The sequence below is a fragment of the Bombina bombina genome, chromosome 1 (assembly GCF_027579735.1).
Source record: "Bombina bombina isolate aBomBom1 chromosome 1, aBomBom1.pri, whole genome shotgun sequence".
Classification (NCBI taxonomy): Eukaryota; Metazoa; Chordata; class Amphibia; order Anura; family Bombinatoridae; genus Bombina; species Bombina bombina.
The window spans coordinates 1,182,271,189-1,182,285,983 of NC_069499.1; the positions used below are offsets into that span (position 1 = coordinate 1,182,271,189).

Sequence of the window (14,795 nt, forward strand, 5' to 3'; positions counted from 1 at the left end):
TTGCAAATATATTAAATATAAAATAATCAGTATTAACTAACACGAAATACACTTATAACATTTTCACCATTTAACATTTGTATTAATTTAAACGATTGCTCTGCGTCCTACGCGTCTCTCTTGTCATCAATCCCAGATTACATTACACGTGACGCAACAACTTTTAGGACTCCACTAATAAATCCAAAGAACAACACTATCCAGCATGCTATGAGGCTGACCCTGAGACTGACGATGAAGCTTCCGGTGCTTCCACTTCCGGCCGGAAGCGCTGTGTCAGGGTGCAGGGACTGAGCAAGATGGCGGCTGCGGCAGTAATTGAGTTTCAGAGAGCACAAGAAATGGTGGGGACGGACCGTGCGGCGAGTATAGACATACTGCAGTCTATAGGTGAGAGATTATACATCCTGCAACCTGTCTGCATCTGTCTAGACTTTCTGTAACTCAAAGTATAGAGAGTCTGCAGTGTCTAGTATAGGCAGCACAGGCACCATGTAGCATACAGTAACAGGCATTAGTCATTCTGCTTTGTTTGCGAGGTGGGTTCGTTTACAGTCTTTAAGTGGGTCTACACGTATCCTCTGTTTAAAAATATGTTAGAACATAAGAGCTGTCTATATACTCTGAAGCCAGTAGAAGCTGTAAAAACATACACATCTGAAAATTACATGTTCTCACTGTGTAAATACTTAATATAATAAAGGTGAGTCAAACTAAATAAAGCTAAGGGGTAAATTAGAAATGCTACATTTTAGAGATTACGGTTTAGTGCAATGTTTTCTAAACTGAAATAATATAAATATAACAAATATATAGTATATTTTAAATTTATTAGTAAGTAGATACACTGTAGTCTATATGTTATAAAACCTGTGCATTCTAAAGAAATGTAGAAGAAAATTATAGAAAGTCAGTGCATAGATGACATCATGTGGATACTCTGTAGTTTATAGGAATTGATGGAAAATGTATTCTCCAGTCTGTAGATGGTTTTAGAACATCAGTCAACATTAAACAGTCAGTAGTGCATTTCCTTGGTTACTGAATATCTGATAAAAATATATAATAGTTCTACAAGTTTGTAAATTTCCCCAGTGCAGTGGAAGTTTCCAACACTTCAGTGATTAGAGATCGTTAAAGCTGTATACTGTACTTTCAGTGAAGCGAGACATCCAAGAAAGCGATGAGGAGGCCTTGCGAGTCAAGGAGCAGAGTATCATGGAGCTGGGCGGGCTTCTGGCCAAGACGGGACAAGCTGCAGGTAACTTGGGAATTAGATGCGAGCAGTGTTCTTATAAAAATTAAAAAAAAATCTGTTTTCATTACTGTATATATGAATTATCAGCATTCAGTGATTTAAATAAAACTGCTGTGAATAAAAGTGGCAATATGATCACACTATTTCTATTTTAATAGTAAACATAAACTAATATTTATATACATACATTTGTACAGTACTAAAAATGCAAAAGCCACCTTCAAAATATAAGTAGAGTTTGGCAGCTGCCATCGATCACATAATATTCAACAGCTAGAGTGTATCCTTATGAGCCTACCTAGTTTTACTCTTCAATAAAAGACACCAAGAGAACAAAGTTGATAACAGAAGTAAATTAGAAAGTTGTTTAAAACTGCATGCTCTATCCAAATCATGACATTTTGACTTTATTGTCCATTTAATTTATATATGTTTTGTTGCTGAAATCTATCTGAGGGGGAATTTCCTGCATGTCTACTCAATTCAGCACTATTGCTGGTCAAATACGTTTCTCATTTGCTTTGTTACTGTAAATATAATTTCCCAATCTTAGTTTTTCTAGGTGCAGAAGAGTCAAATGTCATTTTGTTTTCTCTCTGCTCTGTGTAATACTAAAATGTCACACTATTCTGTCTATGTAGATAAGCAGCATTGCTAAAATTTTGGTGTGCAGTGAAGCACACCTCACAAAATAACAGTATTAAACATAGAATAAAAGCAACAATAACTACAATAGGAGTCAAATTAAAAACCTGCACTGATGCCACAATTCTAGATTAAGGGCACAGTAAACACCTTGATGTTTTCATCTAAAATACCTAGTTATAAACAGTAATTTAACTTTGCGTTATACTTTCATTATTTATTTTGTCCCCTTTTTATATGATTTAGCTCTGTGGCTTTTCCAATTTTCTGAACTTTAAATTCACCCCACTGACTTCTCAAGGCTAACCCTGCTCTAAATCTTTCTTTTATTGGATTTAACAGATAACAAGTGCAGGGCGATGAACTTTATGTTAGCAATATGACTGGTTAGCCATGTTGTTTGCAAAGTAAAGGCTGGATTTGTTCCTCCAAACAAGGCATATGGTGGGCGGAGTTTGGTTGTTGAAATAGGAATTCAGCAAACAAGATGTTTCTTTTACTATATTTAGACTTTTCTAATGTTATCCTAGAGCAATACAACAGACATGTCTTGTAATGACAAGTTGTTTACTGTACCTTTTTAAAACAATAGTTTCGTTCCTCAACATGTTAACAGAGTGTCATTCAGGAGCTAAAATGTAAGTTTGCTCATACTGTGCATATCCTAAGCAAATCCAATGTGTTTCCATCCCTTGAGAAATGGTATACAACCCTGTCCTAGATATCTGATGCAATGAAGAAAATGTTTTACAGAGTGCAGGAAGGTGAGTTGACCTCTGCACTCTGATGGTCTGTGCATAACTATTTCTATAATGAATGCTGAAGATAAACTACAAAGTAGAGAGACTGAGGCAGTACAGGTACAAAACACTTTATCCAAACTGCTTGGGACCAGGAAAGGTTTGGATTAGAAGTACTTGCTTCTGTAAAATGGAACAGTTTGGAGAGGGGATGGTACCAAGTGTAAACAACAATATCTTGTGTCATTTAGGCAACATTTACTTGTCATAATGCAGCTTATACATGTAACCTAAAGGTAGTTTTTATATTATTTTTAATTATTTTGTTTAAGTAGTACCCTTAGAAAGATAGTACATCACTGTAATCAGCAATATAGACTAATAATTGCATTTTAAAACACAAAAATCAAACCAAAGATACAGGCAGAGAAGATTTGACTTACAGTCGGGGGAAAAAGTACATTTATATATAAATGTTTGAATTTTGGAATTCGGGATTTGTACCTGTATTTACTTTTTGCATGGAAATACAAGCTTATGTATTCAATAACAAGGAAGTATTGCAGCATCATCTCTTCCTTTTGTACCACTCTCTGCTTTCCGTTTGTCATGCATCCACTTTGTTTTTTTTCCCACAGAACTTGGGGGACTCTTAAAATATGTCCGACCCTTCCTGAATTCTATCAGCAAAGCCAAAGCAGCCAGACTTGTGCGCTCTCTTCTGGATTTGTTTCTTGATATGGAAGCAGCAACTGGTCAGGAGGTGAGACTGTTCTCTGCAGCCTCCAGTTGATGTGCAAACATATTTCACTTTTTGTCTAGGTTTATTTTTTCCATTGTTAAATACAGTTTTGTTAAAGGGACATGAAACCCCAAAAAAATTCTTTCATGATTTAGATAGAGAATACAATTTTAAACAACTTTCTAATTTACTTCTATTATCTAATTTGTTTAATTCTCTTTGTATCATTTGTTGAAGGAGCAGCAATGCACTACTGGTTTCTATCTAAACATATGGGTGAGCCAATGACAATGTGTGTGTGTATATATATATATATATATATATATATATATATATATATATATATGTGTATATATATATATGTGTGTGTGTATATATATATATATATATATATATATATATATATATATATATATATATATATGTGTGTGTATATATATATATATATATATATATATATATATATATATATATATATATATATATAATCTCCACCAATCAGCAGAGAGAACCTAGGTTATTTGCTGCTGCTGAGCTTGCCTAGATAAATCATTCAGCAAAGGATAATGAGAAGGAAGCAAATTAAATAATAGAAGTAAATTGTAAAGTTGTTTAAAATTGCATCATCTATCCGAATCATGAAAGAAAATTTATGGGTTTCATGTCCCTTTAACTATAATTATTATTGCTCACTGCTTTTGTGCTGAGTTTATAGAGCGGTAACTATTGCTGTTTTATACTATTTGTGTTTCTGTCTTGCAGGTGGAGCTCTGCCTAGAATGCATTGAATGGGCCAAAGCTGAGAAAAGAACCTTCCTACGCCAAGCACTGGAGGTATCTTAGTTGTAATGTTGTTAGTTATACGGAGCAGCAGTGCTCGATTGTCATTTCAGGGATCAGTCAGCCATACTGACATTACAAGACAAAAACCTCAGTTTTAGCAGATTGGGGATACTAGTTTACTTATTAAAAGTTAGAGGGAATAACAGAAAATAAGCCTTACATAGTGTGTGTGTGTGTGTGTATGTATATGTATGTATATATATATATATATATATATATATATATATATATATATATATTTTATCATTAACTGGATCTTAAATTTTTTCATATGTTTACCTCAATTAAAAAAAAAAAAAAAATACATCTGAACTTTAAAAGGTTGTTAATTAGCACTATGTAACAGTTAAGTTGTAGCACACAAAGTAAACTCTGTTGTAGGTTCCTGATACTTTTCAAGTTAAACATGTCTTTAGGTCACTTTGCTTTATTTAATCCAGTAAATATTGCTATCATTTGGTCGGTTTGTTTCTCAGTTGGACAGACAATTTAACAAACTGAAGGACATTAAACACCTCTTGCTTTTGTATCTAGAACCTACAAACATCTGGTTTAGGTAATTAGCAGCGTTTTGAAAACATACGTTACACAAATTTATTTGGCCTCTCTAAGGGAGTGTGTTACAAAACTTTTACAGACAAGGTGTTTAAAGGGCCACTAAAGTTTAATGATTCAGATAAAGCATGCAATTCGAAAAAAAAGTCTCAACAACATTATCAAAACATTCACATTTTTATATGCACACTATGTGAGGCTCCAGCTCCTAAATAGTGCATTATATACATACAGGGAGTGCAGAATTATTAGGCAAATGAGTATTTTGACCACATCATCCTCTTTATGCATGTTGTCTTACTCCAAGCTGTATAGGCTCGAAAGCCTACTACCAATTAAGCATATTAGGTGATGTGCATCTCTGTAATGAGAAGGGGTGTGGTCTAATGACATCAACACCCTATATCAGGTGTGCATAATTATTAGGCAACTTCCTTTCCTTTGGCAAAATGGGTCAAAAGAAGGACTTGACAAGCTCAGAAAAGTCAAAAATAGTGAGATATCTTGCAGAGGGATGCAGCACTCTTAAAATTGCAAAGCTTCTGAAGCGTGATCATCGAACAATCAAGCGTTTCATTCAAAATAGTCAACAGGGTCGCAAGAAGCGTGTGGAAAAACCAAGGCGCAAAATAACTGCCCATGAACTGAGAAAAGTCAAGCGTGCAGCTGCCAAGATGCCACTTGCCACCAGTTTGGCCATATTTCAGAGCTGCAACATCACTGGAGTGCCCAAAAGCACAAGGTGTGCAATACTCAGAGACATGGCCAAGGTAAGAAAGGCTGAAAGACGACCACCACTGAACAAGACACACAAGCTGAAACGTCAAGACTGGGCCAAGAAATATCTCAAGACTGATTTTTCTAAGGTTTTATGGACTGATGAAATGAGAGTGAGTCTTGATGGGCCAGATGGATGGGCCCGTGGCTGGGTTGGTAAAGGGCAGAGAGCTCCAGTCCGACTCAGACGCCAGCAAGTGGGCTTGTGGGGCCTTTTCGGGTTGAGGATGGAGTCAATCTCAACTCCCAGTCCTACTGCCAGTTTCTGGAAGACACCTTCTTCAAGCAGTGGTACAGGAAGAAGTCTTAATCCTTCAAGAAAAACATGATTTTCATGCAGGACAATGCTCCATCACACGCGTCCAAGTACTCCACAGCGTGGCTGGCAAGAAAGGGTATAAAAGAAGAAAATCTAATAACATGGCCTCCTTGTTCACCTGATCTGAACCCCATTGAGAACCTGTGGTCCATCATCGAATGTGAGATTTACAAGGAGGGAAAACAGTACACCTCTCTGAACAGTGTCTGGGAGGCTGTGGTTGCTGCTGCACGCAATGTTGATGGTGAACAGATCAAAACACTGACAGAATCCATGGATGGCAGGCTTTTGAGTGTCCTTGCAAAGAAAGGTGGCTATATTGGTCACTAATTTGTTTTTGTTTTGTTTTTGAATGTCAGAAATGTATATTTGTGAATGTTGAGATGTTATATTGGTTTCACTGGTAAAAATAATTAATTGAAATGGGTATATATTTGTTTTTTGTTAAGTTGCCTAATAATTATGCACAGTAATAGTCACCTGCACACACAGATATCCCCCTAAAATAGCTATAACTAAAAACTACTTCCAAAACTATTCAGCTTTGATATTAATTAGTTTTTTCAGTTCATTGAGAACATGGTGGTTGTTCAATAATAAAATTAATCCTTAAAAATACAACTTGCCTAATAATTCTGCACTCCCTGTATATTCATTTTGTGGTTGGCTGATGGCTGTCACATGATACAAGGGTAAGGGAAAATTGGATTGACTGATTTTTTTTTTTTTTTTTCAGAAAAATATTTTACTGCTCTTTTATAAGTGCTATTTCCTTCATGGTGTATTTGACAATTATTCAATCCTAAAAAGTGCAGTACATACATATATTAATTTTCAGAAAATATATACATCAGCTCATGTATTATTGCACCCTGTGACAGAAGTGGTGAGCATTCACAGATCAGTGATGTTGCTGGCCGAAATGTTAAGCTCTCACACTGTATTGTGCACAATACATCTATCAAAAATCCATCATCTTCATTGTAACTGTGCAACAATGCTTAAAGGACCTTTAAATACAATAGCCCATAAATGCACAATAAAAAGACACCAATGCACTTTCTCTGAATTTCAAATTAGCAGTGATTTTTATTTATTTTTTGAGAACTTTCAAATTGCTTCTATTTTCTTGCCTACTGTATCATGTGACGGCCATCAGCCAATTAAAGACATTCTCAGTGGGAGTTGACGCCTCAGCGCGCATATGAAAAGATAACACAAATTAATAATGGAAGTACATTTTAGTTTGTTTTGGAGGGAGGGGTTAACTGCATGTCCTATCTGAATCATGAATGTTTTAATCTTGACTGTAATGTCCCTTTTAAGATAATGGTGCCCAGTGTAATGATGGGAAGCATAACCAACTAGTAAGTAGTTTAAAATAAGAAAATAACTTTGAACAGATCTAGTTTTGCTAAGCAGTTTAATGTCACTTTTCTCCTACTTGTCACTGTTAGGTCACCTTATTCTGCAATAAGATTAATCCTACACTTATTACACACATTACTTGATTCCTCTTCTAAACTGAGTCTTCATATTAATCCTTTGTAATTCTAACTTTTTTTTTTTAGGCACGACTTGTATCACTGTACTTTGATACCAAACGATATCAAGAGGCGTTGCATTTAGGTAAGTAATACAGAAGATATCTATCTTGTACAATTCATTAAACCTGCCCACAGAAAATAATCAGCTGTATGAAATCTAATCTAGATTGGTTTTGGTACCATGCAAGGAGTGAAGTGCAAACTGTACCTGTCGGGTCCATTAGCAAATAGCTAATGTAGATAATAAACCAACTTTTTTTTATTTATTTTTTTAAAGAATAACAGTCAATAAACAAAGTACATTTTTCAGGCTTGTCAAATAGTAAAATGTACAAACATTATGAGATAACATAAATACAGAGTATGACTTCCATAGAGGTTATTGCCCTATTAAATATGTTGAAGTATGAAAATTCGTACCCCTTGCAGTTTTTGAAGTAGTATTATAACTATTGATTATGTTTATTTGCTATTCGTATTTAACATCAGCTTAGTAATTTAACTGCTAATGCATGTAAAACTTAAGCAGTAGAGCTGAGCTAAAAAAATCTCATTGGACTTAAAACTGAACCTAGCTTTGATCAGTATAACATGTTGGAGAGTTAGATAAGTGATGATATCACCTAGTAAGTAAAGAGAATATTGTCTAGTGTTCCCAACTATATGTTAGGATGTATAGAACTAGGGATAATCTCTGCTCTACCCTATGTACAGCTATAAAAATAGCAACTTTAATAATTTTCTATAAATATGAAGTAAAGGTATATGAGTGATATTCAGAGATTGGATTATTATGAAGATTAATTGTGGATTCTGTACTGAGTGTGTACAAACATATTTACTCATTTTAGATGGATATATGAGGGAGAGTTGCTACCACTAGACGGCATTCCTAGGAGTTATAAGACAGTACGGTAAAGTGAATAGACAGATAAAATGGACTTTTCGGTTATAAGTATATTAACTATAGAGTAAAAGAAGCAATCTATGAATAGTCCCCATTATGTATTCTAAAGAACTTAGGCATTGTCATAGAGGTACTCCGTAGCATATTAGTTTGCCACATGGGTATGGGCCCAATACCCTGCAGCAAAATTCTTAGTGTTCCAGTAGTAAGTGAAGTCTAGTGTATAAATGTCACATTAAAATACCCTGTACCTACCTGTTTCAGAGTGATATTAGATGTATTATGTCTGCCTCATATGATTGCATAATATCCGAATACTTATGTACCTTAGGATTGGTTATAGGGAATTAAACAATTTGCAGTCTTTCTTCAAGCTGAACTATATGTTGCCTATCATACTTCGGATTCTGTCTGTACTCATTATTTGAAAGAATTCAGTTGCTAAATCATTTAGCTGGCTTTAGATACAATTGACCAGAACTCTAATCCCTCCCACTGGCGATCTGATAGTATAGGTAATAAGGTATTGTAACATCACTCTGCTAAGGTCATGCCATTATACGTATCCATTTTACTGTTGCGTAGTGATAACTTAGCTTTGTTTTGAATCTTATCAGTACCGCAGATCTAAGAGATCCTATTGGACCTAGGGCACAGAATTAAACATTAACTTTAGTCTAGAGCTGCAACAACTAATCGGCATAATCGATTATGAAAATAGTTGCCAACGAATCTCATAATCAATTAGTTGGTCTGTGAGCTACTGCACATGGTATTTTGTTTTATGGTTATGCCCTTAACCTAAAGGACATCTACAGACATTTTACTTTTCACTTTTTCAGGACAGTATAAGTTTCTTTTTAAGTTTACAACTACTCCTGTCTTATCTGCAACCCAGAAATAATAGGAGTCATCATTTGGATTGTTTATATTAAATCAGGTGATTTGGGACTATGCTTTGTATGATATAGTGCCGAGCTTAATATTTACACCTAGCCCTAGATTGATGGCACTTGTTATATGAATTAATGCCACTATTACCTGTTTGCACAATTTTTTTGATGATTGCTTGCTATTGCTGATTATATATACTCTTTAGATAAATGTGTAAGGCTGTGTCCTGTTACGGATATATTGGGGCCAATTTATCAATGTCTGTCCGACATGATACGCTGTAGCGTTTCATGTCCGACAGACAACCGCTGAATGCCGACAGCATACGCTGTCAGTATTTAACATTGCACAAGCAGTTCACCAGAACTGCTTGTGCAATGCCGCCCCCTGCAGATTCACGCCCATTCGGCTGCTAGCAGGGGGTGTTAATCCGCCCGATCGTATAGGATCGGGCAGATTGCCTACCGCAGCCTCAGAGGCAGCGGACCAGTTATGGAGCAGTGGTCTTAAGCTCCATTGTTTAGCCCTTTTGACTCTTTTTTTTTTTTTTTTTTTTTTATATTTTTAATTAATTGGAATATGTACCAAATTCAACCAATTCAAATGTAACTATATATCTGTTATTTTAAGAGTGGACTAGATATTCTTTCCCCTAACATAGCTGGTTGTTTACCATTGCATATAGATATTCAAGATATTTTTATGTCAGAATGAAGTCCAGGCTTAATTTAAGAGGCCCCTTGCATTGGTGGAGAGCTAACAAAGATAAATAGCCCACCTTGGTGAAATTGGCAAAACCCTACTTATGCATCTCAGGCACCTCAACACCATCTGAGCGCCTCTCCTCTGCTGCAGGCAAAATAGCTTGCAAAAAAAGTATGCCAGCCTCAGCCAGGAGCATGTGGACATGTTGACACGTTTGCATTTCAATGCAAAGTTTCTGAAAGAGTGAATAACAGAATGTTATAAACATTGATAGTCTACCTCTTACTAGTTCTCTTTTCAAACTGTTTGGGAATTTGTTTTGCTTAATTATAAAAAATGTGTTCTGCTGCTTAAAAAAATTGGACCAACAGTTCTGTTAATGTAAATTTGTAAAGTTTTAGTCTGAAGTTTTATATTTATAATTTATAACACTCAGTATGTGGATTTTATTTTAAATATAGGGAAAAATGATTTATCGATTAACCCTTTGAGTGCTAATGACGGCTCTGAGCCGTCACAGAGTTTCTCACTCTGGTGCTAATGACGGCTTAGAGCCGTCATGAGCACTCTCCCACCTTGAGGGAGATCTGGGGGCTCCTAACAGCTCCTACCCCGGCGATCGTTGCCTGTAGAGTGACAGTCATCGCTGGGGCTTCACTTGATGCGCGGTGATGTCGCGCTCAATGACGTGATGACGTCACAGCGCAACTTTATTTATACCTAACAATGTTAAGTATAGGAGGAGGGGGCATGCTGCTTAGAAACCTGTATCTCCGGCATCTAAGCAGCTACAGACCCCCAAGACCCACTGTTGCAAAGGGAAAGGGAAAAAGTTAAAAAAAATGTTTTCAAAAATTAAATAAATTTAAAAAAAAACCTTAGAAAATATTAGCACCCAGGTGGGAAAGTGCTTAGCACTCAAAGGGTTAATCTATTATGAAAATAATCGTTAGTTGCAGCCCTACTTTAGTCAGTATAATCCACTAGATCAGTGGTTCTCAACCAAAGTGACCTCAAGGCCTATATATATATATATATATAGAATTAAGTAGAATGTTACCATTCAGTGTCAGTGAGTGGAAACAGGCGTTACTCAAGTAAATGCGCTAGTCAGAGGTATGAAAATCTCATAGAGCAGCTATGAAGGTACAAATATTGTATGATAGACTAAGTCTATACAATATAGGAAAAATAGGAGTCAAAGGGTAAACAGCGCTTATGGAGATTCTTAAAAACTGAATAATATTAAAATCTCGGCAGTGTTGGTGGGTAAAGAAAACAAAAAAAAAAAAAAAAAAAAGGGAAGAGAAGTATATGAATATACGTATATATATTAGAGTCTTTGATAGGATATTGGAATCCTAGTGTAATGAAGGCGTAATAGATACCCTTACCAAAAGTTACCTCAATCCTATGAGGTAAGTTTGCCGCATTGGAGGATGTATCTAGTGGTTGAATGAATCCTGGATGTTCTGGTCTGTATAAAATCGCTGCCTCTTGGAGTAGAATGGGATGTGGGTCCCCTTTGTGCTGGTTTCTTTAGGAAACTTCCTGTATTTATTGCCCTTTTCCAAAAAAAAAAATTTCCCTTTTCCGACTCCGAGTCGTTTCAGACGTAAGGAAGGAATAGGATATAAATAGCAGCAGGTGACGTCAGTATACGTATTTTTTTTTTTACCAATAATAAGTCGGAAAAGGGAAATTTTTTTTGTATCTGCTGACACAACTCTAAGGAAAATGAAGAAAAAATAAGAAAAGAAAAAAGAAATAAGTACCCTGTAACCACGTCACCGGCTCTGACATCCTATCTGGACAAGAAAGTTCATACCAAGACAAGAAAACCAAGCTCCAAGAGGCAATAAATACAGGAAGTTTCCTAAAGAAACCAGCACAAAGGGGACCCACATCCCATTCTACTCCAAGAGGCAGCGATTTTATACAGACCAGAACATCCAGGATTCATTCAACCACTAGATACATCCTCCAATGCGGCAAACTTACCTCATAGGATTGAGGTAACTTTTGGTAAGGGTATCTATTACGCCTTCATTACACTAGGATTCCAATATCCTATCAAAGACTCTAATATATATACGTATATTCATATACTTCTCTTCCCTTTTTTTTTTTTTTTTTTTTTTGTTTTCTTTACCCACCAACACTGCCGAGATTTTAATATTATTCAGTTTTTAAGAATCTCCATAAGCGCTGTTTACCCTTTGACTCATATATATATATATATATATATATATATATATATATATATATATATATATATATATATATATATAGTGTACAGCAGGTGAGGACTGATCAGCCAGGCAAATAGGACCTGGGCCGAGGGACCAGCAAGTAGGGGGGCCCACAAATGGCATCCCCACGGATCCTGGTGCATTCCTTAAGCTGGAGTTTTCAGTTGCCCTATCAATAACTAAGCAAAAAAAGTGTGGGATTAGAGGGGCCATGGAGTGTGGGGTCTGGCCCTGGAGGTTGGGTACCCTTTCTCTGGACCTTAATGTTGGGGGTTCTGGCTCTGGAGGTTGAGGGGCCTGTTGGGGGCAGGGCAGGGAGGCTACCATGTTCATTTACATAAAATGTAATACATTTTGTTCAGTGTGAGATTGATTGGTATCAGTCTGCCCTTGGTGTGCAGTGGGGTAAACGTGTGCAGTGGGGGCATGACAGGCCGGGACCCACCAGCAGGGCTATCATGGCCCGGTACTGGGCCACGGCCCGGCTGTTGAGAAACCAGGCACTAGATAGCTAGGTACTCAAAAATATCACTCGGCAAGTTAAAGAAAATGTCTGTTTGCTGTCATATAATAAGTTGTGCAGAAGTCCTAGAACCACTGGGAGGTAATTTTCAACTGAACAATAACTTTAGGAGCAGGCTTACATAAAACAATATAGAACAGAAAATATTAGCTAAACCATATAACATTGTGCAAAAATAGATACAAAGATAGCTGCAATAGCGATTAGAATTACAGCATGGGTTATCATCTAATAGTTATTGTCAGCCTACCCCAGACCGCCAGGCTAAGTAGGTCTCTGTGGTCTTAGGCACAGTCTTAGTCCCCATGGTCTCAGGCTGTACATGCCATCTAGTAAGAGCCCTATCAAGCCAGACCGCCATCCGACCAAGCTTTAAAACCAGCTGCGAAATGATAGCCTCCAAGTGAAGTGCGTCATCAGCAAAAGTCCCAACTTGGTGACAAAGCTCCACATCTTTAAACAGAGGGTGTCTCTTGGCCATCGGTTGCCGAGTAATCCAGAATTTCCACTTTAGCAGTATTGCTTGTTTGATCCAATGCTCTATGCATGGTGAGCTGGGTAGTGGGGCTCTCCCCCTTGCACTGTTCGGTTTCGCCGTCTGGCCTATCAATGTGGTTTACTGCGTCAGGCTGGGAAGCCATTGTGAGTGTTCAAATGCAGCTCGGCACTCGTCTATTAAGTTGGTAATCTCCAACGATGTATGCAGCCGAATCCATGTCAAAGTTATTCTGCATTTGCCGTCACTGAAGGATAAAGCAGCAGGTAGCTGATCTCTCTCCTCACTTTGGTCTCCATGTGTAGAAAAACATGGCCGCTCCCGAGATCTCTGACCAGCAAGATAGATGTCAGAGCAGAGAAGTGGCGTCCACAGAGTGTCTTTCCCCTGCAATTTTAAATGGCCAGGCCAACTTAGCTTGCAGGGTCCCAATATTAGTGCAGTATACAGGTCTGAACGGTCGCCAAACTCATCTTTTATGTAGAAAATAGCCAGAGTTGCTGCGATTTGCAACGATTCAGCCTCAGTTAGCCCCGTCCCTGATAATCCAATTTTACAACCATGACAAAGCTTGTTTATCAACAAATGAGAAAATCATTCATTAGATTAACAAGTCTTAAGAGGACATGAAAGTAATCTATTTTACATTTGCATAGTTTAAATCTTTGCAGACTAACTATATACAAAATAGATGTTTTTAAAGCATTTTTAGCTGTCATATGTTAAAATTTGCATTGTTTTGATGTTCAGGGACAAACCTTTTAAAAATACTCTTAAAAATGTATTTAATGAGTTCCTAAACTGATCCCTATATAGCAAGTTGCAACACAGCAGGGCATATTACTGCCTAGGCTGACAAAGCACTGGCCTAGGGCGGCAGATTGGGGGGGTAATTTTGGGGAGGCGGCAGCACGGCAATACTCGCATGCATCAATAATTAGCTCTTTGTTCCTGTCCAGGGACCATGCATGAATGCTACATATACCTCTGCTAGCGGCTATAGTATACCGCTCCTAGATTAGTCTAGGGCTCCACCTAAGGAATATTTTCATAATTGATTGGCCGATTTTTTTTTTTTTTTTTTTTTTTTTTTTTTTTTTTATTTTTTTTTTTTCCAATTAATCGACTAATCAGATTAAAAAAAAAAAAAAAAATCATCTCTGTATTTAAAATAAAATCCACATACTGAGTGTAACAAATATAAAACTAAAGGCTAAAACTTTACAGTAACACAGCTCTTTGTCCATTTTTTTAAGCAGCAGAACACATTTTTATAATTAAGCTAAACTAAATCACAAACTGTTTGAAAGGAGGTAGATCTAGAAAGAGGTAGACTATCACTGTTCATAACATTCTGATATTAATTTTCAGAAACTTTGCATTGAAATATATAAATGTGAACATGTCCACATGCTCCTGGCTGAGACTGGCTCTCTTTTTGCAGCTAGTTTGCAGCAGAGAAGAGGTGCTCAGATGGTGTTGAGGTGCCTGAGATGCATAATTAGGGTTTTGCCAATTTCGCCAAGGTGGGATATTTATCATTGTTGGCTCCACCAATGCAAAGGGTTTTCCTCCTTGGCAAGGGGTCTCTC

General features: G+C 36.8%; 1 protein-coding gene across 1 annotated transcript in view; it reads left to right on the forward strand.

Annotated features, from left to right (window-relative positions):
• Positions 1 to 230: 230 nt before the first annotated feature.
• PSMD11 (proteasome 26S subunit, non-ATPase 11) overlaps positions 231 to 14,795 on the forward strand; it is a 78,249-nt gene continuing 63,684 nt past the window's right edge. The window contains exons 1-5 of the mRNA XM_053699791.1: positions 231 to 390; positions 1,160 to 1,261; positions 3,282 to 3,406; positions 4,148 to 4,219; positions 7,451 to 7,508. Coding sequence (XP_053555766.1) covers positions 300 to 390; positions 1,160 to 1,261; positions 3,282 to 3,406; positions 4,148 to 4,219; positions 7,451 to 7,508 — 448 coding nt within the window. The 5' untranslated portion in view covers positions 231 to 299. The remainder of the gene's footprint in view (positions 391 to 1,159; positions 1,262 to 3,281; positions 3,407 to 4,147; positions 4,220 to 7,450; positions 7,509 to 14,795) is intronic.